Source organism: Ranitomeya imitator, chromosome 3 (assembly GCF_032444005.1).
Source record: "Ranitomeya imitator isolate aRanImi1 chromosome 3, aRanImi1.pri, whole genome shotgun sequence".
Taxonomy (NCBI): domain Eukaryota; kingdom Metazoa; phylum Chordata; class Amphibia; order Anura; family Dendrobatidae; genus Ranitomeya; species Ranitomeya imitator.
Window position 1 is genome coordinate 85,925,144 of NC_091284.1, and position 27,521 is coordinate 85,952,664.

Here is a 27,521-nt window from a genome sequence, read left to right on the forward strand (position 1 = left end):
CCTGTATGAGAAGTGTTTTCAAGCTTCTCCTATTTAAGGGTTCATTCCCACTTGCAATGAAATCAGACGAATGCAGTCTGATTAAAAATCGTATTGCATTCGAACCAATGTTATTCTATCATTGTGTGTTCATCAGTGTTTTTTTTTTCCAGCTCTGATCTGATCACAATCCGACTGGAAAAAAATTGCAGCATGCTGCAATTGTAATCGGAAATCAGATCGCATTTGGCAACAGAAGTCAATGGGTGTGAGAAAAAAAAAATCGCATAGCACTCGGAACATGCGAGTTATGTCTGATTTTTATACACTGATCTCCTTTGAAAAGCTGGCAATTCAGCAGCCGCATACAGTAAAATCACAGCGGGACCCGACAGAATGAAATTGATGGATTACATACAGTACATACACATCGAATAGATAGATATAAAGATGTCAGTGACATATACAATTAGTACAGCGTGTGCAGCTTACTGTACATGTATTTAATTATTAAAAGATTATTTTTCTGAAAAAAAATTGGTGTAGGCTCCCGCGTAATTTTATCAACAAGCAGAGGGAAAGCTGATGGTTGGGGGCACATGTTTCTAGCCTGGGAACTGGGTAATACCTATGGAGCTTCCCAGACTATTATCTTTAATCTTTATTTATTTATTTTTTTATATAGCGCTAACATATTACGCAGTGCTTTACAGACATTAACATCGCTGTCCCCAATGGGGCTCACAATCTAAATTCCCTATCAGTATGTCTTTGGAATGTGGGAGGAAACCAAACATACAAACATTTTGCAGATGTCGTCTTTGGTGGGATTTGAACTCAGGACTCCAGCGCTGCAAGGCTGCTGTGCTAACCACTAAGCCACCGTGCTGCCCTGACTACTAATATCATCTCACAGCTGTATCCTTAGCCTTTACTGGCTATTAAAATGGGGACCCCCCAAAAAAGACTTAGGGCCCCCTATATTTAATAACTAGCAAAAGCTAGGCAGACAGCTGCGGGATGACATTAATAGCCTAGGAAGGGGCCATGGATACTGCTCCCCCAGGCTAAAAACATCAGCTCTCATGCGCCCCAGAAAGGGTGCATCTATAAGATGTGCCAGTTGTGGCACTTAGCCCCGCTCTTTCCACTTGCCCTGATGCGGTGGCAAATGGGGTGATAGTTGAGGGGATTGATGTCACCTTTGTATTGTCAGGTGACATCAAGCCTAGAGGTCAGTAGTGGAATGAACTGTTAATAATGAAATTATTGTTTTTATTATAATTCATGAACACTAGTAATGTAGTAATGCATGTTACATTTGTAATGAAATAGAACTGCGCCACTGACGTACAAGTAAACAGAGAGTGAATATAGACGTAAATTTTGCAAGGGTTATTATAAAACAGAGAATACTGTATCAGTGAGTTATATTAAACATGCCATTAATAGGAGTGCAACTTGCACTGGTTGGTATGGGTTAAGATTGTGCAGATCAAGTTCTTGGATGATTGTGGCAGTCAACACGTAACCTATTTTTTAAACCTTTTGCCAGTGCATCCTCTCTCTCCGACCATATCTCCAAAGATACTCCATCTTGGTTGGTTACCTTCAGGTAAAGAATAAAAATGAAGATGACATCTGTTTGATAATCTTTAAAACCTCCCTATAGCAGCTTGTGACCAAATGTCTTAGAATGACGTTTGTGGATCATCTTCATCTTCATAGGCTTTATTTTGTTCCCCTACAGTTTCATATGTATTAACTGGTATGCTATTATCATCAGCTACAGCCACAGCCACAGGATCAACCAAAATCTCAGAAACTCTGTCATCTTCAGACTTCATCTGTTTTTCTCTATCAGCTTTTCTCTTCCTTTTCGGAAAGAAATACAAAGAAATTGCATTATTGTGATGAATGAAAATATACGTAAAGCAGTAGATCACGAAATGTAGCATCTGACAAGTCGTAGTACAACCAGCCTGGTTATCTGGCTTTAGCTAGCATGCAGCCCAGTGTACCAGCATTGGGCCATAAGTATTGTAGAGATATGGTCACCATGGGCAGAGCCATGGTCATGGAGCCTGTATGGTGGAACACAGAATTCCTATTTCTCCATATGCCTGAGTTTTGTGTATTTAATTTACTGCCTCATTGTACCTCTCTATGACATAGAAAAGTTCCATAATAGAACATGCACCATTGTGTATTTTATGATGTTTTTGTCTGCCAACTTCTGTCAACTGAATCCAGAGGTAGGACCTCTCGCCTCCTTATGAAATCAGCTACATTTGAAGGTAGAGTATAGTCTTTATGGGTGCTATGTCACAGATAAGGGGATATTACTCGCAAAGGAAATAGGAATGGCAAGAATACTATTTTTTTATATTTAAATGTGAGGAGAGCTCCAGGAGGGAGATTTACACGATGGGGGCCATTATAAAATGAAGGCCCCGTGATGGACTACAGGATGTGGGACAATGCTACAGAATGAGGGGTATTGTTACAGGATGGGGGAAATTACAGGATTAATGCTAGGATGGGGGACATTGTTACAGGATAAATTCCAGGATGGGGGGCATTCTTACAGGATAGGTGCCAGGATGGGAGACATTATTACAGGATAGGTGCCAGGATGGGAAACATTACAGGATAGGCGCCAAGATGGAGGGCAGTATTAAAAGTTGGGAGACATCATAACAGTACAAAGAATATTATTACAAGATTGGGTCCAGTATTGGGCACATTATTGAAGAATGGGGAACATTAAAACAGGATGAAGGATATTATTACAGGATGGAGCCCAGGATAAAGGACATTATTATAGGATGGGGGACATTATTACAGGATAGGTTCCATGATAGGACATTATTGCAGGATGGAGGACATGACTACAGGATATAGGATATTATTACAGGATAGGAGCCAGGATGTAGGACCTTGTTACAGCGGCCAATAGAGTGTACCAACATTGTAGTGGGTGCCCCTGTCCAAATTTTGCAGCTGGGCCAATAGAACTTCAGTTACATTACTGGCTATAAACCTCTCTTACTTTCTAATTCACAACAGGAAGTTGCCTTCATTGCCTATTATTAAGGATATCCAGCCTTGGGGTGCAAATGTTCAGTCACTTTCTGTGACCGACGACCTGTGAATCTTCACAGGGCACAGACTGCGCATTGTCAGGAATCTCAGGTGCCGGCACCGGGAGCTGACATCATTTGACTGCAAGTATGTGATTTGCATACTTCCGGCAACATTCCAGCTAGATATATCCGGCCTCGCTCAATCCAATTGCATTGAGCAAGGCGGAGCACATCTAGTCGGCTCATAACCGCATGTACACAAATCGCAGACTTGTGGCCATGGACCCGCCTGCTCCCGGCATCAGAGAGTTCAGACAGTGTGCACTGTGAGGAATTACAAGTCTGCAATCACATGGAGTGACTGCAGAAATTGTACCCCAAGGCCGAACAATCTCTTTAAACTTATATATGAGCTGCCTTTTGGTCATGGTCACTGTTTCTCCAAGCCCACAGGCTCACATTGAATAACACCTCTACTGTTGGGACTGCTCACTGAAATCAGTGCCAGTTTTGCAATACTAGGGTAGGATATTCAAGTTATTTTTACTGTATCTCTCAGCAGGGAGAAAGTAAAGGACTTTAGTCATTTAACTCTATCTCTTCTCCACCTATATTCAATTGTATGGTGTGCAACCTGCATGTGAATAAAGCTGATAAACAGCACAGAACACTTAATGGTTAATTCGAGACATGAAATGTGATTTTACACTATGTAGGGCATATTGTTAAGTACATCTCCATATTTATTCCACTAGATATAATGAGCTAATATGATTTTTGTAACTTACTTTTTCCTGTCCCTTTGGCCAAGCACAAGTAGAACAACCAGAGCAATAACCAGCAACCCAACCACTACACCGAAAACCACTAGCCACACTGAGAAAGAACCTTCATTGGGGGATGATAAAGTTGGAGGAATACCCAGAAATTCCAAGGAGTCTTCATCGAGTAGGAAAGCACTATTGATTCTTCCTTTTGAAAACCTGTTCATAGAGTACATTGTTAGTAGGTTATATAAATATGTTCCTTTTAAACAAACCAGGGTTAATGAAAAGGTAGAAATATGAGACACATAACCTGGCGCCTCAACTGCTTTGCAAGACTAGAAAGCTTCCACCACTCACACTTATGGTCACGTGAGGATTGTCTTCGAAGGGGGATGGAGGACCTAAACATCACTAATCCAATCCTAAAAGAAATCAAAAAATATTTTTTACCGAACAGCATCTTCCACTTCAGATTTCGGTATTATGTTTCCAATTTCTTGAGGCATCGTAACATAAAAATAGAAGGATATTCGTTCAGTCTCGTTGAAAATATGGACATCTTCATCTCTATAAAAAAAAAATGAAAAATTAAGTATTAAATCGAATTATAATATTATGACATTTTCGAATCACATTTCTATTTCCTAATGGCACACCTTAGAATCTTTTCCGTAATACGATATTATCTGAATCATGGTTGACATTAACAAGCTTGCCCTACAGAACGTCCATAAGTTCAATGAAAGAATAGGGGCTGATCGCATAAAGTAAATCTCCAGAGTTCTGCTGAACTAGACTTTTAGCATCAAAGATCCCAATAGTACTGTAAAGGGGTCCAGTAAATTTGTGTGGAGTCTGGGATTACATCCATGAAAAATTGATAATTTTGCTTCTGTGTGTCAACCAATTTGCATTTCATTTTTTCTCTCGTTTTTAAAAACTGAAGAAGGTAAAATCTTTCTGACTTTATTTTTAACAATTGACACTTAGCAGAATCTTTTCAAAACAAATGAAAAATCTTTGTCATTCTTTTTTGATGGAGACCCATAAAGAATCTAGAAATTGGGTCCATGCCGACACTGTGAAACTTATGAAACAGACTTACAAATCTATTTAGAAAATACAAACATTTTAATTGTTTGATTAAACTCTATAGATCAGTATACTGTCTGTTTTAAAGGGAACCTGTCACATGAAAAAAACGCTATGGGGTTAATCTGCAGGTTAATATAATTCTGAACCTGCACATTACCGGCACTTAGACCCCGATGCTGGGAGAAAATTAACTTTCGTCCTACCGTCAGTATCTCAGTCACCGGGTTGGTGTCAGCGCGGTTTCAGTCACCACTCTGTGTATGGAGAGCAGGGACTGTAACTGCGCACCCAGCACTGACTGACAGCTGGCTTTAATGCTGAGCTGCTGTCAGTCAGTCCTGGGAATGTGGTTACAGCCGCCACACTCTATACACTAAGCGGTGACTGAACCCACGCTGGTTCTACCCACTGTGACTGAAACCAAGATGCTGCCAGAAGTAATAAAGTTCATTTTCTCCCAGCAGTGGGGCTTTAAGTGCCAGCACCGGGTAGGGTCAAAACACTATCAACAGCATTTTTTCACATGACATGTTCCCTTTAATAGCACATAGATGATGTATGAATGTAACCTTGTCCGTTTACATATTTTTCTCCTGTACATATGTTGTCCTTTTGATAATCTAAAGTATCACTTCCTGAATGTAGTTTTGAACACTTTGAGGGGTTCAGTTATTAAAATGTTAGAACTTTTGGGATTTTCCTGACATATAGACCACTCAAAGTCACTTCAAAACTGAACAGGTCTGGAAAAATATTGATTTTTGTCTCTTTTGCTGAAAAAAACGAAAATTGCTGCTAAAATTTGAACCCTTCTAACATCCTGACAAAATAAAAGGCATTTAAAAAATGATGCTGATGTCAAGTAGACATATGGACAATGTTACTTCTAAACTGCTTTGTCTGGTAATTTGTTATAAGGGCATATAATTTTAAAGGGAACCTGTCACCTGAATTTGGCGGCACAGGTTTGCGGTCATATGGGCGGGGTTTTCGGGTGTTTGATTCACCCTTTCCTTACCCGCTGGCTGCATACTGGCCGCAATATTGGGTTGAAGTTCATGCTGTGTCCTCCGAAGTACACGCCTGTGCAAGGCAATCTTGCCCATATGACTGCAAACCTGTCCCGCCAAATTCAGGTGACAGGTTCACTTTAAAGCTTGAAAATTGCAGATGTTACACAATTTTTCTCAAATTTCCAAAACTTTAATGAAAAAGCACAAATTTTATCAACCTAAATTCACTTCTAACATAAAGTACAATGAATCACAAAAGAACGGTCTCCAAATCGTTGGGACTGGAAGAAGCATTCCAAACTCATTACTGACAGGAAGGTGAAAGCAGTTGATAGGGGTAAGAGGTTAAACTAAAGAATGTGAGTAATCCAAATATACTGTAGATAGTTTAATGGTAATTAGAATTCATTTAGGTTCCACAATAATATCCAAATTAGAGAAGACCTGTCAAATCGGACCAGATCTAAAAGAAGTCTTACTGAATGGACCATTGAATGTTGAGGAGTTAGATGAAGAGTTGAAATATACTTACGAAAATTCTGCCACCTGTCTTTTCTTTGAATTATAGTACTTTGACATGGCGTAAGCAATTGTCGACCTGAACAAACTTAGCTCACTGCTGTCCCAAGTGTACTGTCAAAGTAAAAAAAAATCACTTAAAATGGGAAAAAAATATTACTTTTTTTTTACAAAACTCCAAAAAGTATGGGTGTACCAAAAAGGAATGCAGAGGTCACAGTGACATCTAGGTCCTTGTATCTAAGGAAATCACAAAGACCTCTGTGCCTCAGATGATTATTCTAACTATCACATAGTAGGTAGGGTTGTCGACTAACTTTTTTATTTTTCTGGACCGCTTATATATATTACTAGATGGTGGCCCAATTGTAACGCATCAGGTATTCTAAAATATATATGTATGTTTGTATATAGGGGCCACATAGTATATAGCACAGCCCACGTAACACAGACAGCCACGTAGTATATAGCACAGCCACATAGTATATAGGAGCTACGTAGTATATAGCAGCCACGTAGTATATAACACAGCCCACATAGTATAAAGCACAGCCACGTAGTATATAGCACAGCAACGTAGTATATAGCACAGCCACGTAGTATATAGCACAGCCACGTAGTATATAACACAGCCCACGTAGTATATAGCACAGCCACGTAGTATATAGCACAGCAACGTAGTATATAGCACAGCCACATAGTGTATAACACAGCCCACGTAATATATAACACAGCCACGTAGTATATAGCACAGCCACATAGTATATAGCACAGCCACGTAGTATATAGCACAGCCACATAGTATATAGCAGCCACATAGTATATAACACAGCCACGTAGTATATAGCACAGCCAGGTAGTATATAGAATAACCCACGTAATATATAGCAGCCACTTAGTATATAACACAGCCATGTAGTATATAGGAGCCATGTAGTATATAGCACAGCCACGTAGTATATAACACAGCCCACGCAGTATATAGCACAGCCCACTCAGTATATAACACAGCCCACGTAACACAGACAGCCACGTAGCATATAGCATAGCTACGTAGTATATAGCAGCCACTTAGTATATATCAGCCACTTAGTATATAACACTGCCCACGTAATATATAGTACAGCCCACGTAATATATAACACAGCCCATGTAGTATATAACACAGGCACGTAGTATATAACACAGCCCACGCCGTATATAACACTGTCCACATAGTATATAACACTGGCCACATAGTATATAACACTGGCCACGTAGTATATAACACAGTCCATGCAGTATATAACACTGCCCACGCAGTATATAGCACAGCTCACGCAGTATATAACACTGCCCACGTAGTATATAACTCTGCCCACGTAGTATATAACACAGCCCACATAGTATATAACACTGCCCACGTAATATATAGCACAGCCCATGTAGTATATAACACTGCCCACGTAGTATATAACACTGCCCACGCAGTATATAACACTGCCCACGCAGTATATAACACTGCCCACGTAATATATAGCACAGCCCACGTAGTATGTAGCAGCCACGCAGTATATAACACAGCCCAAGTACTATATAGCAGTGTGGGCACCATATCCCCATAAAAAAAAAAATAATAAAATAAAAAATAGTTATATACTCACCCTCCAGCGGCCCCCGGATCCAGGCCAGGCATTTAGCGATGCTCCTCGCAACGCTCCGGTCCCAAGAATGCATTGCAGTCTCGCGAGATGATGACGTAGCGGTCTCATGAGAGCGCTACATCATCATCTCGCGAAACCGCAATGCATGGCCCGGAGTGTCGCGAGGAGCGGGAAAGGCCCCGGAAAGTGAGTATATCACGATTTTTTATTTTTTAATTATTTTTAATATTAGATCTTTTTACTATTGATGCTGCATAGTCAGCATCAGCATAGGGTTAATAGCAGCGTTAACAGACTGCGTTACACCGCGTTATGCCGCGGTGTAACGCAGTTGGTTTAACGGACTGCTACAACGCTATGTGGGTGGCAGGCGCTGACTGGGGGGGGGGAGTATGGAGCGGGCACTGACTGCAGGGGAGTAGGGAGCGGCCATTTCGCGGCCGGACTGTGCTCGTCGCTGATTAGTTGCGGCCAGCTGGCCACGACCAATCAGCGACTTGGGATTTCTGTGACAGACAGACAGAAAGACGGAAGTGACCCTTAGACAATTATATAGTAGATAAGCTTATTGAATCATGGGCAGTTAACTTTTTTTGTTGACATATTGAAAGGCCGAAATAAATCATTAAGAATTCAAGTGATACATGTCTACAGCCCCTAATACTGAAATGAAGACATAAGCTACATTCACTGTGAACTATAAAATTATATTCTTCAACTTCGAAAAAATAATTGAAAACTGCTGTTCACAAACGATCTCCATCAAACCTCACTGAGCTCGAGCTGTTTGCCAAGGAAGGATGGGCAAGAATTTCAGTCTCTCGATGTACAAAACTGATAGACACCCCAAGCGACTTGCAGCTGTAATCGTAGCAAAAGGTGGCGCAACAAAGTATTAAGTTAAAGGGGACGAATAATATTGCACGGCCCACTTTTCGGTTTTGGAATTTCCAGAAAAATTTAAAATAACCAATAAATTACATTCAACTTCACAATTTTGTTCCACTTGTTGATTCTTGACCAAAAAGTATCATTGGTATCATTATGTTCGAAGCATCATCTGTGGGAAAAAGTTGAAAAGATCCAGGGAGCCGAATACTTTTGCAAGGCACTGTATATATATATATATATATATATATATATATATATATATATATTTATATATATACCGTATATATATAAATATACTGTATATAGACTGTATATATGTTTTCACAAATGTTTGAATCCTTGGATCCATTATATGTCCATTTTGTAAGCCGGCGAGAAAATCTCGCCATATGAATGCCATACGGATGTCACACGGATGTCACCGGGATGCATACATGTGAGAAAATTGCATCCTTGCATTGCACAAGGATGACATATGGATCACTGTTCAGGGAACATTTCTGTGGTTCTCGTCCTTGTACAATGGACCGTGTTTTATACGTTGTGTGTGACTGCAGCCTTACTGTCCAACCAGGATTTCTTGGATGGTTAGCAGCCCTTATAGTAGATGGGGGCCCAACATTGAGGTGCTGGAGAATCTCTGCCATAAAATAATGTTTATTTGACCTGTCTATTGTATAGGACTTTTTCCTCTGATTGTTCCACTCCTGGTTTTGGCTTACAAATACTGAGGTAAAATACTGACCCAATACTGGACGTGTGAACGTGGCCTCATGGTGCTCAAAAGAAAAGTCTATATTTGGGGTAAGTAATTGAATAAACACCTATCTTGAGACTATGGGAAAATGTTAAAGTGCGTTTAGATGGAGTTTTAGCCTGCTAACTATATACCCGTCGATAGGTGGTTCTAAAGGGACATGTTCATACAGTCCTTCAAATACTCATGGGGCAGAACTGTTATTAGTTCAGTGCCCATGTAGCATTGTGTTACCGGCAGCACATATGGGACGATGTGCTGCTACCATGATATTTATGCCCAGATAAACAATCCAACAGTTTGATAAATGACCATTTTGCTTGTATTTTGGGTGATTTATGGCGTCTTTAGGGCAATAATTGGGAATGAGCATTATAATGTTGGCTCACATGACAATCACCTCTAATCTGTGCTTGGCTAAGACACAAGACTTTATGGGTCAGTTTGGGTACCGCCTGATGACTGGTAATCAAAGTTTCTGATATTTATTTCATAACATGGAGGTCTAATTCTTATATTTAAGGGTTATCCCTAAAACTTTTGTACTGTATTTATTGTTGCACAGTCATCTTTTTGGCTCTGTTCACCCGCAGTGATTTTGCTGCATTTTTTTTCTGAAGTCAAAATCTGTTCTATTAGCAGTAACACTGCTGCATCCAAAATGTCCGCATTTTTATAGTTCTTTGTGGCATTTGTGCTGTGTTTTATACTTGTCTTTTTTTTCATTGTTTTTTAGGTACGGATTACACGTGTGCTTTGCCTAAAATACAAGTTTATTAAAGTTAGTTTTATTCACCAAAACAGTTTCAAAACCGGGAAAATGTTTGTTGCATTTTTTGCAGCATTTTTTCACTTTCTCATTGATGTCCATGGGTGAAAAAATGCTGTAAAAACACTGAAAGAATTTTCATTCTGAAAATTTTAAAAACGCTGCAGTTCTCAAATTCAGTCATTTAAAAATAACCAGCACGTGCAGGAGATTCCTGAAATCTCATAGCTTTCGCTGATACTGTAAAATGCAGCTTTTAATTTGCAGTAAATATTTAGCATCAATAAACGCTGCAAAAGTGCTGCATGTGAATATGCCCTTAGATTGGTTTGCATGCATTTTTAGGTCATTATTGTATTTTTGTACTTCCAACTACAAAAAGTAATGTTTTGCCCAATTTTAATTGTGTACATTTGTGTATCAGTTCATGCAACCAAATGCCACATCTCCATTATACTTCAATAGTAATAAATCACTATGAGAGATCTTTTACTCTAAGTTAAATGAAGCAGAATTTTTCTATATTAATTTCATATCTAAATCACCAGCTCAGGACATTACACATTCGTACATAAAAACATCCCAGATCATGTTCTTATTTTCGTCTTACCGCTTTATCTCCCAGCCCCGCTTTCAGACTGATCCTCACTTTGATTGAATTGCCTGAGTCTAAAAATTGAAAAGTAGAAAAAGATTTTATGAACAGTTTTAATTTAATTTACCAGGATGATAAATGTGTTCTTAAATGAAATCCGTCATAATAATAATATATTCGAGTCCACACGGCTGCATGTCTCGTGACAGTTCGACAACCGCAACACATTCAGGGATTGTCTAACAAACAGGCATTGATAATATCTGCACAACGAAGAGGCAAAATTAAAAACAAACAAAAGCATTTTATTCCTCTCTGCAGCCACTATTACATTGTGTGCGATTTACCATATCATTATCAGTGTAAAAATAAAATTAATATTATATACGGGTGGCCGAAAGTGTTGACACCCTTGAAATTGTTCCAGAAAATGAAGTATTTGTCCCAGAAAATTATTGCAATTACATATGTTTTATTATAGGTGTGTTTATTTCCTTTGTGTGTATTGGAACTCCAAAAATAGGGCCGATCAAAATTGTTGGCATCCTCGACTTAATATTTGGTCGCACACCCTATGGAATAAAAAACTGCAATCAATCGCTTCCTATAACCATCAACAAGCTTTTTATACCTCTCAACTGGAATTTTGGACCACTCTTATTTTGCAAAGTACGTTGCGACTCAAAATCCTTTGGTAATCTTAAGATTTCATGATGCCTTGCACACAGTTATGAAAACCAGTGCCAAAGACAGCAAAACAATCCGGAAACATCTTTCAACCTCCACCATATTTGACTGTAGGTACTGTGTTCTTTTCTTTGTAGGTCTCATTCCATTTTCCGTAAACAGTAGAATGATGTGTTTTACCAAAAAGCTTTATCTTGGGTCTCATTTGTCTATCATCCACTTTCGCAGAAGGATTTTGGCTTACTCACTTACATTTGGGAAACTGCAGTCTAGCTTTTTTATGTCTCTCTGTGTCAGCAGTAAGGTCCTCTCGGGTCTCCTGCTATATAATTTAATTTCATTCAAATGTGTATGGATAGTTTGCTCTGACATCAATTTTTCTCTGCCGTCCACGTCCAGGGAGATTAGCAATAGTGCCATGGGTGATAAAATTCTTGATTTTGTTGCACATCGTGGACAAAGGAACATCAAGATATCTGGAGATGGACTTATAACTTTGAAATTGTTGATATTTTTAAACAATTTTGGATCTTAAGTCCTCAGACAGTTCTTTACGCCTCTTTCTGTTCTCCATGCTTAGTGTGGCATACACAGGCAAAGAATACAAATATTGAGTCAACTTCTCTTCTTTTTATCTGGTTTCAGGTGTGACTTTCATACAGCTCACTCCAGTTCTTTGCCACAGGTGAGTTTGAACAAGCATCACATGCTTGAAACAAAGTGGTCTATCCATACTTTTAGAAAGTTGACAACAATTTTGATTGGCCCATTTTGGGGGTTTTGTTATGTCCAATTTGTCTTATTATCTCTGTTTTTTTGCGTTGTTACAATACACACAGATTAAATAAACATGTGCACAGCAAAATATGTATAATTGCAATCATTTTCTGGGAAAAATGCTTCATTTTCTGGAACAATTTCAAGGGTGCCAACACTTTCAGCCATAACTGCCTATACTTTTTTTTGCAATTGTTCCCAGTGGGCACTAAGCCTAATACTAGACTCACATTTCCTGTTCTGTACAACAAACTTTCAGGAGCCTCATTATCAGCACAGCCAGGATTACAATGAAAAATAACACCTCTATATACAATAGAAAGCATGATATTTACTATGTGATGTCACAGCTCATCTCCTCCCTGCCCGTCACAATTAATTTTGCCCAGATGAAATAGTGCTATTAATTCCAGAGCGATTTACAGAAATTATCATCATTGTTCCCATAGGGGCTCACAATCTAATTATTCTACCCGAGAACCAGGAAGAAACCCATGCAAATATCGGGAGAACATACAAGACATCAACCCAGGACCCCAGCACTGCAAAGTGCTGCAGAGCAACTGCGGAATAACCACTGAGCCACCGTGCTGCCCATGATAGTGATGTGAAAAATAAAAAACATTATTACATTTTGTTTTTAATACATTACATTTAACATAAAATGCTTATTAATCAGTAGATCATTTCCTGACTACACAATCCTTTTTATCTGCAGGTTATCTACAATGATGGGCTGACCTGTAATGGGCTGATCAAAAGTAAAATCTCATGTTGCTGGTGAAGTCATCACTTTACAAGAAATATAGCATATTACATTCACAACTGCCGCACTGCAACATAGAGTTTGTTTAGTTCTGAACTCAAAGTAGAATATGAAATGAATAACAAATAAGAAATAAAATGAATTTACATGGGTCCCACGCTGTGCTCCAGCCAGATTTAATATTATTATCGTTATTATTTTTTTGCAACCATTCATACAATGGCTGAAAATAGTTGAGCAGTGGCTGAGCGTCCATCTTCGTCCCCCCTGTAATACTCTCCAGAGCTTTAGTCCAAGGGCTCGAGTTTCCCAGTTCCAGCATTGACCTGTGAAGTACATTGCTGGTGACTACACAAACACATTCTCAGAAAATAACAACAGTTTTTCAGCGTACTGTATGTCACTTTACCGCAAATTCTGCCCTGCAGCTGTAGCGTTAGTAATGTCACACGTGTGAAGAGGACCTGCATGATTGGCGGCCTTACAAAGCGCGTCCTGGAACTGGAATTGGTAAATAGTCCGGGTGTAATATCTGCAGGACAAGAAAAGGGAAATCACACTATAAATTAAGATACTGTGATCAATACTGAGCTGGAAAAGGTCAAGTCCGCTTGCATCTTCTATCACTGCCCTTCTACTCTACTTAAAGGGGTTGGCCAACTGTCACGTCTGTGGATACTCACCCGTCCGTCGCCTGCCCTCGGCGCATCTCCGATGGGTTTCCTCGCCGCTCTCCGTCTCTCTTCCTGGGGTCGCGGCACGTCAGCGCTTCGCGCATGCGCGGTCGCGATTCTCCCATCGCTAAGCCTCCTGGGAGGTTGTGACCCGCTGGCTCCACCCCATCATGGCGGCGCCCATCTAGTATTTCTTCTCGGTGTCTGCACAAGTAAGACGCCTGGTTATCAATCGCGCTTATGCTAGCCTCTCGGCTGGTGTACCCTTTGGTTCCTGGCTCCGTTCTTCTATTCGCTCTGTTACTCTCCCGTGTCTTTCTAGTTCCTCGGCCTAGTCTATCCTGTGGTCCATCCGAGTCTCCCCAGTGCCACTGTCATACCTGCTCTGTGGTTCACCCGTGTGTGTCCTGTGTCTCAGCCGTGCCTCCTCTTTGTCTCTGCCGGTCCTGCTCTGTGTCTTACCCGTGTCTGCTCTGAGTCTCTGTTGTTCTCATTCAGCCTCTCAGTCATATCAGTCCTACATTCGCTCAAACATACCTGTTCCGTTTATTCCAGCCTGTTCTTACCCTGTAATCTCTCTACCTCTTTTGCAGCATCGGGCCACCACTCCGCCTCTGGTTCCTCTAGCTCTATCTGCCTCCCGTTTACCAAATGCCCGTTGGTTCTCTGTCTATATTTGTTGCCGTGGTACCCCAGTCTCTTCCCTCTCTTTATTAACCCATAGCCGCCCCTTTAGTTCCAGCACTTGTGGTTCCATCCCCCTTGGGCCTGCACCTAACACTCCCTGTATAGGGGGTGGTTTAATTGGGTCCACTCGCCCTTGGGGGCTCTAGAGCTATAACCCAGAGGGTCCACTTTCGGGTCTTTTCTGCAAGTCCTAATACCAACCATAAGAACGTATCACTTTCCACAGGACAGGTGATAAGTTTCCTGTCACTGAGGATCCTAATGCTGGACCCCTACCCAATCCTGAGAATTTGCCTCTGAATTCACCTTTTTGAATGGCATGGAAGTTGAGCATGCACTCATAGTGCCATGAATTGGATGGATGGAGATAGCTGAGCACTGTACTCTACTATCACCACTAGTTCCATAAAAAAAGAATGGAGTGGTGGTGTGTCCATGTGACCAGTGCCCAATTCAAATGAGTCACTGCAAAGTCCTGCTCGTGAGATTGGTTGCGTCCCGTCAGTGAGGGTTTTATTGTTCATATCCTAGTAACATATCTATATATATAATTGTCTAAGGGGTACTTCCGTCTGTCTGTCTGCAACTTCCGTAACGGAAATCCTGTGTCACTGATTGGTCTCGCCAGCAGCCTGTCATGGCTGCCGCGACCAATCAGCGACAGGCACAGTCCGATTAGTCCCTCCCTAGTCCCCTGCAGTCAGTGCATGGCGCCCGCATACTCCCCTCCACTCACCGCTCACACAGGGTTAATGCCAGCGGTAATGGGCCGCGGGTACCGCACTCCGTTAACGCTGCTATTAACCTTGTGTGTCCCCAAATTTTTTCTAAAAATAACTAGTAAAAAGATGTCATGTTAAAAATAATAAAAAAACCAAAAACCTGCTATGCTCACCTTCCGTAGTCCAACAGTGCGCTCGTGGCTGCCGCCAGCTTCCGCTCCCAGAGATGCTTTGCGAAATTACCCAGAAGACTTAGCGGTCTCGCGAGACTGCTGAGTCATCTGGGTAATTTCGCAATGCATCCTGGGAACGGAAGATGGCGGCAGCCGCGCACATAGGGACAGCTTCCCTGGATCCCGGCAGGTGAGTATATAACTATTTTTTATTTTAATTATCTTTTTTTAACACGGATATGTGCCCACACTGCTATATACTACATGGGCAGTGTTATATACCGCGTGGGCTGCGTTATATACCGCGTGGGCTGTGTTATATACCACGTGGCTGCTTGTTATGAATAGGTAATTCAGAACCACAATGGACCTTGAAGTTCAGAGCACACAAAGTGACCTGACAATATCCAAAAAACATAGGACGAGCTCTGAGACGTGGGAACTCTGCTGACCGCAATCCCTAATCCTATCACACCACACTAGAGGTAGCCGTGGATTGCGCCTAACGCTCCCTATGCAACTCGGCACAGCCTGAGAAACTAGCTAGCCCTGAAGATAGAAAAATAAGCCTACCTTGCCTCAGAGAAATTCCCCAAAGGAAAAGGCAGCCCCCCACATATAATGACTGTGAGTAAGATGAAAATACAAACACAGAGATGAAATAGATTTAGCAAAGTGAGGCCCGACTTACTGAATAGACCGAGGATAGGGAAGATAGCTTTGCTGTCCCTACAAAAACCTACAAACAACCACGCAGAGGGGCAAAAAGACCCTCCGCACCGACTAACGGTACGGAGGTGCTCCCTCTGCGTCTCAGAGCTTCCAGCAAGCAAGAAAAACCAAAATAGCAAGCTGGACAGAAAAAATATAGCAAACAAAAGTAACACAGGCAGAACTTAGCTTATGCTGGGAGACAGGCCACAGGAACGATCCAGGAGGAAGCAAGACCAATACTAGAACATTGACTGGAGGCCAGGATCAAAGCACTAGGTGGAGTTAAATAGAGCAGCACCTAACGACTTAACCTCATCACCTGAGGAAGGAAACTCAGAAGTCGCAGTACCACTCACATCCACCAACGGAAGCCCATAGACAGAATCAGCCGAAGTACCACTTGTGACCACAGGAGGGAGCTCGACCACAGAATTCACAACAGTACCCCCCCCTTGAGGAGGGGTCACCTAACCCTCACCAGAGCCCCCAGGCCGACCAGGATGAGCCATATGAAAGGCACGAACAAGATCGGCAGCATGGACATCAGAGGCAAAGACCCAGGAATTATCTTCCTGACCATAACCCTTCCACTTAACCAGATACTGGAGTTTCCGTCTCGAAACACGAGAATCCAAAATCTTCTCCACAATATACTCCAACTCCCCCTCCACCAAAACCTGGGCAGGAGGATCAACAGATGGAACCATAGGTGCCACGTATCTCCGCAACAATGACCTATGGAATACGTTATGGATGGAAAAAGAATCTGGAAGGGTAAAACGAAAAGACACAGGATTAAGAACCTCAGAAATCCTATACGGACCAATGAAACGAGGCTTAAACTTAGGAGAGGAAACCTTCATAGGAATATAACGAGATGACAACCAAACCAAATCCCCAACACGAAGTCAGGGACCCACACAGCGTCTGCGATTAGCGAAACGTTGAGCCTTCTCCTGGGACAAGGTCAAATTGTCCACTACATGAGTCCAAATCCGCTGCAACCTGTCCACCACAGTATCCACACCAGGACAGTCCGAAGACTCAACCTGCCCTGAAGAGAAACGAGGATGGAACCCAGAATTGCAGAAAAACGGCGAAACCAAGGTAGCCGAGCTGGCCCGATTATTAAGGGCGAACTCAGCCAAAGGCAAAAAGGACACCCAATCATCCTGATCAGCAGAAACAAAACATCTCAGATATGTTTCCAAGGTCTGATTGGTTCGTTCAGTCTGGCCATTTGTCTGAGGATGGAAAGCCGAGGAAAAAGACAAATCAATGCCCATCCTAGCACAAAAGGCTCGCCAAAACCTCGAAACAAACTGGGAACCTCTGTCAGAAACGATGTTCTCTGGAATGCCATGTGAACGAACCACATGCTGGAAGAACAATGGCACCAAATCAGAGGAGGAAGGTAATTTAGACAAGGGTACCAAATGGATCATCTTAGAGAAGCAATCACAAACTACCCAAATGACCGACATTTTTTGAGAGACGGGGAGATCCGAAATAAAATCCATAGAGATATGTGTCCAAGGCCTCTTCGGGACCGGCAAGGGCAAAAGCAACCCACTGGCACGAGAACAGCAGGGCTTAGCCCGAGCACAAATCCCACAGGACTGCACAAAAGAACGCACATCCCGCGACAGAGATGACCACCAAAAGGATCTAGCCACTAAATCTCTGGTACCAAAGATTCCAGGATGACCAGCCAACACCGAACAATGAACCTCAGAGATAACTTTATTCATCCACCTATCAGGGACAAACAGTTTCTCCGCTGGGCAACGATCAGGTTTATTAGCCTGAAATTTTTGCAGCACCCGCCACAAATCAGGGGAGATGGCAGACACAATTACTCCCTCTTTGAGAATACCCGCCGGCTCAGGCAAACCCGGAGAGTCGGGCACAAAACTCCTAGACAGGGCATCCGCCTTCACATTTTTAGAGCCCGGAAGGTACGAAACCACAAAGTCAAAACGGGAGAAAAACAGCGACCAACGAGCCTGTCTAGGATTCAACCGTTTGGCAGACTCGAGATAAGTCAAGTTCTTGTGATCAGTCAAGACCACCACGCGATGCTTAGCTCCTTAAAGCCAATGACGCCACTCCTCGAATGCCCACTTCATGGCCAGCAACTCTCGATTGCCAACATCATAATTTCGCTCAGCAGGCGAAAACTTCCTAGCAAAGAAGGCGCATGGCTTCATCACCGAGCAATCAGAACCTCTTTGCGACAAAACAGCCCCCGCTCCAATTTCAGAAGCATCAACCTCGACCTGGAACAGAAGCGAAACATCTGGTTGACACAACACAGGGGCAGAAGAAAAACGACGCTTTAACTCTTGAAAAGCTTCCACAGCAGCAGAAGACCAATTGACCACATCAGCACCCTTCTTGGTCAAATCGGTCAATGGTTTAGCAATACTAGAAAAATTACAGATGAAGCGACGATAAAAATTAGCAAAGCCAAGGAACTTTTGCAGACTCTGCAGAGATGTCGGCTGAGTCCAATCATAAATGGCCTGGACCTTAACAGGGTCCATCTCGATAGTAGAAGGGGAAAAAATGAACCCCAAAAATGAAACCTTCTGAACACCAAAGAGACACTTTGATCCCTTCACAAACAAAGAATTAGCACGCAGGACCTGGAACACCATTCTGACCTGCTTCACATGAGACTCCCAATCATCCGAGAAGACCAAAATATCATCCAAGTATACAATCAGGAATTTATCCAGGTACTCTCGGAAGATGTCATGCATAAAGGACTGAAATACTGATGGAGCATTGGCAAGTCCGAATGGCATAACTAGGTACTCAAAATGGCCCTCGGGCGTATTAAATGCAGTTTTCCATTCATCGCCCCGTTTAATACGCACAAGATTATATGCACCACTAAGATCTATCTTGGTGAACCAACTAGCCCCCTTAATCCGAGCAAACAAATCAGATAGCAGCGGCAAGGGGTACTGAAATTTCACCGTGATTTTATTTAGAAGGCGGTAATCAATACAAGGTCTCAGCGAACCATCCTTCTTGGCCACAAAAAAGAACCCTGCTCCCAATGGCGATGACGACGGGCGAATATGACCCTTCTCCAAGGTTTCTTTTACGTAACTCCGCATAGCGGCGTGCTTAGGTACAGATAAATTAAACAGTCGACCCTTAGGAAACTTACTACCAGGAATCAACTCGATAGCACAATCACAATCCCTATGCGGAGGTAGGGCATTGGACTTGGGCTTATCGAATACATCCCGGTAATCAGACAAGAACTCTGGGACCTCAGAAGGGGTGGATGATGAGATAGACAGAAATGGAACATCACCATGTACCCCCTGACAACCGCAGCTGGACACAGACATTGATTTCCAATCTAATACTGGGTTATGGACTTGTAGCCATGGCAACCCCAACACGACCACATCATGCAGATTATGCAACACCAGAAAGCGAATATCCTCCCGGTGCGCAGGAGCCATGCACATGGTCAGCTGGGTCCAATACTGAGGCTTATTCTTGGCCAAAGGCGTAGCATCAATTCCTCTCAATGGAATAAGACACTGCAAGGGCTCCAAGACAAACCCACAGCGCCTAGCAAACTCCAAGTCCATCAAATTCAGGGCAGCGCCTGAATCCACAAATGCCATGACAGAATAGGAAGACAAAGAGCAGATCAAAGTAACGGACAAAAGAAATTTCGACTGTACCGTACCAATGGTGGCAGACTTAGCGAACCGCTTAGTGCGCTTAGGACAATCGGAGATAGCGTGAGTGGAATCACCACAGTAGAAACACAGCCCATTCTGACGTCTGTGTTTTTGCCTTTTAGCTCTGGTCAAAGTCCTATCGCACTGCATAGGTTCAGGTTTATGTTTAGATAATACCGCCAAATGGTGCACAGATTTACGCTCACGCAAGCGTCGACCGATCTGAATGGCCAAAGACATAGACTCATTCAGACCAGCAGGCAAAGGAAATCCCATCATGACATCCTTAAGGGCTTCAGAGAGACCCTTTCTGAAAATAGCTGCCAGCGCACATTCATTCCATTGAGTGAGCACGGACCACTTTCTAAATTTCAGACAATAAATCTCTATCTCATCCTGACCCTGACACAGAGCCAGCAAAGTTTTCTCTGCCTGATCCACTGAATTAGGTTCATCGTACAGTAATCCGAGCGCCAGAAAAAATGCATCAATATTACATAATGCAGGATCTCCTGGCGCAAGGGAAAATGCCCAGTCTTGAGGGTCGCCACGTAATAAAGAAATAATGATCTTAACTTGTTGAACTGGGTCACCAGAGGAGCGAGGTTTCAACGCCAGAAACAGTTTGCAATTATTTTTGAAACTCAGAAATTTAGCTCTATCTCCAGAAAACAAATCAGGAATAGGAATTCTTGGTTCTAACATAGAATTCTGAGCCACAAAGTCTTGAATATTTTTGTACTCTTGCAGTGAGATGATCCACACATGAAGACAGACCTTTAATGTCCATCACTACACCTGTGTCCTGAACCACCCAAATGCCTAGGGGAAAAAAAAGGCAAAACACAGTGCAAAGAAAATAAAATGGTCTCAGAACTTCTTTTTTCCCTCTATTGAGAAGCATAGTACTTTAGGCCTCCAGTACTGTTATGAATAGGTAATTCAGAACCGCAATGGACCTTGAAGTTCAGAGCACACAAAGTGACCTGACAATAACCAAAAAACATAGGACGAGCTCTGAGACGTGGGAACTCTGCTGACCGCAATCCCTAATCCTATCACACCACACTAGAGGTAGCCGTGGATTGCGCCTAACGCTCCCTATGCATCTCGGCACAGCCTGAGAAACTAGCTAGCCCTGAAGATAGAAAAATAAGCCTACCTTGCCTCAGAGAAATTCCCCAAAGGAAAAGGCAGCCCCCCACATATAATGACTGTGAGTAAGATGAAAATACAAACACAGAGATGAAATAGATTTAGCAAAGTGAGGCCCGACTTACTGAATAGACCGAGGATAGGGAAGATAGCTTTGCTGTCCCTACAAAAACCTACAAACAACCACGCAGAGGGGCAAAAAGACCCTCCGCACCGACTAATGGTACGGATGTGCTCCCTCTGCGTCTCAGAGCTTCCAGCAAGCAAGAAAAACCAAAATAGCAAGCTGGACAGAAAAAATATAGCAAACAAAAGTAACACAAGCAGAACTTAGCTTATGCTGGGAGACAGGCCACAGGAACGATCCAGGAGGAAGCAAGACCAATACTAGAACATTGACTGGAGGCCAGGATCAAAGCACTAGGTGGAGTTAAATAGAGCAGCACCTAACGACTTAACCTCATCACCTGAGGAAGGAAACTCAGAAGCCACAGTACCACTCACATCCACCAACGGAAGCCCATAGACAGAATCAGCCGAAGTACCACTTGTGACCACAGGAGGGAGCTCGACCACAGAATTCACAACAGCTGCTATATACTAAGTGGCCAGTGTTATATACCGCGTGGGCTCTGTTATATACCGCGTGGCTGCTATATACTACGTGGCCAGTGTTATATACTATGTGGGCAGTGTTATATACCGCGTGGGCTGTGCTATTTACCACATGGGCTGCGTTATAAACCGCGTGACTGCTATATACTACGTGGCCAGTGTTAGATACTATGTGGGCTGTGTTATGTACTGCGTGGCCTGTGCTATATATTACGTGGCCACTGTTATATATTGCATGGTCTGTGTTATATACTATGTCGCCTGTGTTATATACTGCGTGGCTGCTATATACTGCGTGGTGTCATGATCCCAATGGCAGGGGATCACAAAAAGGACAAGCACAGATACAAACAAGCTCTAGGGCGATGGAACCTGAGCTGACCGCGACCCTGAACCTAACACACAAATAAAAGTAGCCGGGGAACGTGCCTACGATGATCCTAGACGTCTCGCTCCAGCCGAAGATCTAACTTCCCCTATCAGAAGAAACACAGACCTCTCTTGCCTCCAGAGAAATACCCCACAGCAAATAGCAGCCCCCCACATATAATGACGGTGAAATGAGAGGAAAGCACATACGTAGTATGAAAACAGTTTCAGCAAAATGAGGCCCACTAAAGCTAGATAGCAGAGGATACAAAAGTGAACTGCGCGGTCAGCGAAAAACCCTTCAAAAAACCATCCTGAAATTACTTGAACTCATGTGCCAACTCATGGTACATGAAAAGCAATTTCAGCCCACTAGAGCAACCAGCAGCAGAGAATCACATATCTGCAGGCTGGACTAAAAACCAAATTAAGCAAAACACAAAACAGGAAAATCCAAACTTAGCTTGTCCAGAAGGTTCTAGGAGCAGGGAGCAGAGGTAACAAGACACACTGGATACATTGATAACCGGCGAGGAAATGCCAGCAAAGCCAGGTTAAATAGGAAACTCCCATATGCTGATGGAACAGGTGGAACCCAGAAACCCAGGAAAGACAAGTCACCCAGTACCATCAGTAACCACCAGAGGGAGCCCAAAAACAGAACTCACAACAGTACCCCCCCCTTGAGGAGGGGTCACCGAACCCTCACGAGAACCACCAGGGCGACCAGGATGAGCCCTATGAAAAGCGCGAACCAAATCATCAGCATGAACATCCGAGGCAACCACCCAAGAATTATCCTCCTGACCATAACCCTTCCACTTGACCAAATACTGGAGTTTCCGTCTGGAAACACGAGAATCCAAGATCTTCTCCACAACATACTCCAATTCTCCCTCCACCAGCACTGGAGCAGGAGGCTCAAGAGAAGGAACAACAGGTACCTCATACTTCCGCAACAACGACCGATGAAACACATTATGAATAGCAAACGATGCCGGGAGATCCAAACGAAACGACACAGGGTTAAGAATTTCCAAGATCCTATAGGGACCGATGAACCGAGGCTTGAACTTAGGAGAAGAGACCTTCATAGGAACAAAACGAGAAGACAACCACACCAAGTCACCAACAAGAAGTCGAGGACCCACGCGGCGACGGCGATTAGCAAACTGCTGAGCCTTCTCCTGGGACAACTTCAAATTGTCCACCACATGACTCCAAATCCGATGCAACCTATCCACCACCATGTCCACTCCAGGACAATCAGAAGGTTCCACCTGACCAGAGGAAAAACGAGGATGAAACCCCGAATTACAAAAGAAAGGAGAAACCAAGGTAGCAGAACTAGCCCGATTATTAAGCGCAAACTCGGCCAGCGGCAAAAAGGTAACCCAGTCATCCTGATCAGCAGAAACAAAACACCTTAAATAAGTTTCCAAGGTCTGATTAGTTCGTTCAGTCTGGCCATTCGTCTGAGGATGGAATGCAGACGAAAAGGACAAATCAATGCCCATCTTAGCACAGAAAGTCCGCCAAAATCTAGACACAAACTGGGATCCCCTGTCAGAAACGATGTTCTCAGGAATCCCATGCAAACGAACCACATTCTGAAAAAACAGAGGGACCAACTCAGAGGAGGAAGGCAACTTAGGCAAGGGTACCAGATGAACCATTTTAGAAAAGCGATCACACACAACCCAGATGACGGACATTTTTTGAGAGACAGGGAGATCCGAAATAAAGTCCATGGAAATGTGCGTCCAAGGCCTCTTCGGGATAGGCAAAGGTGACAACAATCCACTGGCCCGAGAACAGCAAGGCTTAGCCCGAGCACAAACCTCACAAGACTGCACAAAAGAACGCACATCCCTCGACAAGGAAGGCCACCAAAAAGACCTGGCCACCAAGTCTCTAGTACCAAATATTCCAGGATGACCTGCCAACGCAGAAGAATGGACCTCGGAGATGACTCTACTGGTCCAATTATCCGGAACAAACAGTCTCTCAGGCGGACAACGATCAGGTTTAGCCACCTGAAACTCCTGCAAAGCACGTCGCAAGTCTGGGGAGACAGCAGACAAAATCACCCCATCCCTAAGGATACCAGAGGGCTCAGAATTTCCAAGGGAGTCAGGCACAAAACTCCTAGAAAGAGCATCCGCCTTCACATTCTTTGAACCTGGCAGGTATGAAACCACAAAATTGAAACGAGAGAAAAACAGTGACCAACGAGCCTGTCTAGGATTCAGACGCCTGGCAGACTCAAGGTAAATCAAATTTTTGTGATCAGTCAAGACCACCACACGATGTCTAGCACCCTCTAGCCAATGACGCCACTCCTCAAATGCCCACTTCATGGCCAAAAGTTCCCGATTACCAACATCATAATTCCGCTCAGCCGGCGAAAACTTTCTAGAAAAAAACGCGCATGGCTTCATCACTGAGCCATCGGAGCTTCTCTGTGACAAAACCGCCCCCGCTCCAATCTCGGAAGCATCAACCTCAACCTGAAAAGGGAGCGAAACATCTGGCTGACGCAACACAGGAGCAGAAGAAAACCGGCGCTTAAGTTCCTGAAAGGCCTCCACAGCCGCAGGAGACCAATTAGCAACATCAGCACCCTTCTTAGTCAAATCCGTCAAAGGCTTAACAACACTAGAAAAATTAGTTATAAAACGACGATAGAAATTAGCAAAGCCCAAGAACTTCTGTAGACTCTTAAGAGATGTAGGCTGCGTCCAGTCACAAATAGCCTGAACCTTGACGGGATCCATCTCAATAGTAGAAGGGGAAAAAATATACCCCAAGAAAGAAATCTTCTGGACTCCAAAGAGACACTTTGAGCCTTTTACAAACAAGGAATTGGCCCGCAGGACCTGAAACACCTTCCTGACCTGCTGAACATGAGACTCCCAGTCATCAGAAAAAAACAAAATATCATCCAAATACACAATCATAAATTTATCCAGATATTCACGGAAAATATCGTGCATAAAGGACTGGAAGACTGAAGGAGCATTAGAAAGTCCAAAAGGCATTACCAAACACTCAAAATGGCCCTCAGGCGTATTAAATGCGGTTTTCCACTCATCACCTTGCTTTATTCGTATAAGATTATACGCACCCCGAAGATCAATCTTAGTGAACCATTTAGCCCCCTTAATGCGAGCAAACAAATCAGTCAACAATGGCAAAGGATACTGATATTTTACGGTAATCTTATTCAAAAGACGATAATCTATACAAGGCCTCAAGGAACCATCTTTCTTGGCCACGAAAAAAAAACCTGCTCCCAAAGGGGACAAAGATGGACGGATATGTCCCTTTTCCAAGGACTCCTTAACATAATCCCGCATAGCAGTATGCTCTGGCACTGACAGATTGAACAAACGACCTTTAGGAAATTTACTGCCCGGAATTAAATTTATAGCACAATCGCAATCCCTGTGAGGAGGAAGCGAACTGAGCTTAGGCTCCTCAAAAACATCCCGATAGTCAGACAAAAACACAGGAATCTCAGAAGGAGTAGATGAAGCGATAGAAATCGGAGGTGCATCATCATGAACCCCCTGACAACCCCAGCTTAACACAGACACTAATTTCCAGTCAAGGACTGGATTATGAGTTTGTAACCATGGCAGACCAAGTACTAGAACATCATGCAAATTATACAGTACCAGGAAGCGAATCACCTCCTGATGAACGGGAGTCATACGCATGGTCACTTGTGTCCAGTACTGAGGTTTATTCATAGCCAAAGGTGTAGAGTCAATTCCCTTCAAAGGAATAGGGACTTCCAGAGGCTCCAGACTAAACCCACAGCGATTGGCAAATGACCAATCCATAAGACTCAGGGCAGCGCCTGAATCCACATAGGCATCGACGGAAATGGATGATAATGAACAAATCAGAGTCACAGACAGAATGAACTTAGACTGTAAAGTACTAATGGCAACAGACTTATCAACCTTTTTTGTGCGTTTAGAGCATGCTGATATAACATGAGCTGAATCACCACAATAAAAGCACAACCCTTTTTTCCGCCTATACTTTTGCCGTTCACTTCTGGACTGAATTCTATCACATTGCATTATCTCAGGTGACGGTTCAGACGACACCGCCAAATGATGCACAGGTTTGCGCTCCCGTAAACGCCGATCAATCTGAACAGCCATAGTCATAGACTCATTCAGACCAGCAGGCGCAGGGAACCCCACCATAACATCTTTAATGGCCTCAGAAAGGCCATCTCTAAACTTTGCAGCCAGAGCGCACTCATTCCACTGAGTAAGTACCGACCACTTCCGAAATTTTTGACAATAAATTTCTGCTTCATCTTGCCCCTGAGAGAGGGCCAACAAAGCTTTTTCAGCCTGAATCTCTTGGTTAGGTTCCTCATAGAGCAAACCCAATGCCAGAAAAAACGCATCTGCATTAAGCAACGCAGGGTCCCCTGGTGCCAATGCAAATGCCCAATCCTGAGGGTCACCCCGCAGGAAAGATATAATTATCTTGACTTGCTGAGCAGGGTCTCCAGAGGAGCGAGATTTCAAAGAAAGAAACAACTTGCAGTTGTTCCTAAAATTCAGAAAACGAGATCTATCTCCAGAAAAAAACTCTGGGACAGGAATTCTAGGTTCAGACATAGGAGCATGTACAACAAAATCCTGTATATTTTGAACCTTAGTGGCAAGATTATTCAGGCTGGAAGCCAAACTCTGGACGTCCATGATAAACAGCTGAGATCAGAGCCATTCAAAGATTAAGAGGAGGAGGAAGTAGCCAGGCTGCAATAAGGCTAGGCAGCAAACTCTGAGGGGAAAAAAAACAAAAAACTTCCTCAGACTACTTATCCTCCTACTTCAGCCAATACAATTAACACTTTGTGGGCCCGTTATACTGTCATAATCCCAATGGCAGGGGATCACAAAAAGGACAAGCACAGATACAAACAAGCTCTAGGGCGATGGAACCTGAGCTGACCGCGACCCTGAACCTAACACACAAATAAAAGTAGCCGGGGAACGTGCCTACGATGATCCTAGACGTCTCGCTCCAGCCGAAGATCTAACTTCCCCTATCAGAAGAAACACAGACCTCTCTTGCCTCCAGAGAAATACCCCACAGCAAATAGCAGCCCCCCACATATAATGACGGTGAAATGAGAGGAAAGCACATACGTAGTATGAAAACAGTTTCAGCAAAATGAGGCCCGCTAAAGCTAGATAGCAGAGGATACAAAAGTGAACTGCGCGGTCAGCGAAAAACCCTTCAAAAAACCATCCTGAAATTACTTGAACTCATGTGCCAACTCATGGTACATGAAAAGCAATTTCAGCCCACTAGAGCAAC

The 27,521-nt window shown here is 43.1% G+C and overlaps 1 protein-coding gene across 2 annotated transcripts in view; it reads right to left on the minus strand.

The window, feature by feature from the left end:
- Nucleotides 1-282: 282 nt before the first annotated feature.
- ACE2 (angiotensin converting enzyme 2) overlaps nt 283-27,521 on the minus strand; it is a 100,324-nt gene continuing 73,085 nt past the window's right edge. The window contains exons 12-18 of one of the 2 annotated variants that reach the window (XM_069761053.1): nt 13,754-13,876; nt 13,492-13,670; nt 11,130-11,188; nt 6,473-6,573; nt 4,283-4,399; nt 3,854-4,048; nt 283-1,854 (exon numbers count right to left, since the gene is read on the minus strand). In XM_069761053.1, coding sequence (XP_069617154.1) covers nt 1,671-1,854; nt 3,854-4,048; nt 4,283-4,399; nt 6,473-6,573; nt 11,130-11,188; nt 13,492-13,670; nt 13,754-13,876 — 958 coding nt within the window. In that variant the 3' untranslated portion in view covers nt 283-1,670. Of the gene's footprint in view, nt 1,855-3,853; nt 4,049-4,142; nt 4,400-6,472; nt 6,574-11,129; nt 11,189-13,491; nt 13,671-13,753; nt 13,877-27,521 lie in introns of both variants that reach the window. The other variant, XR_011319770.1, reaches the window with a different exon arrangement.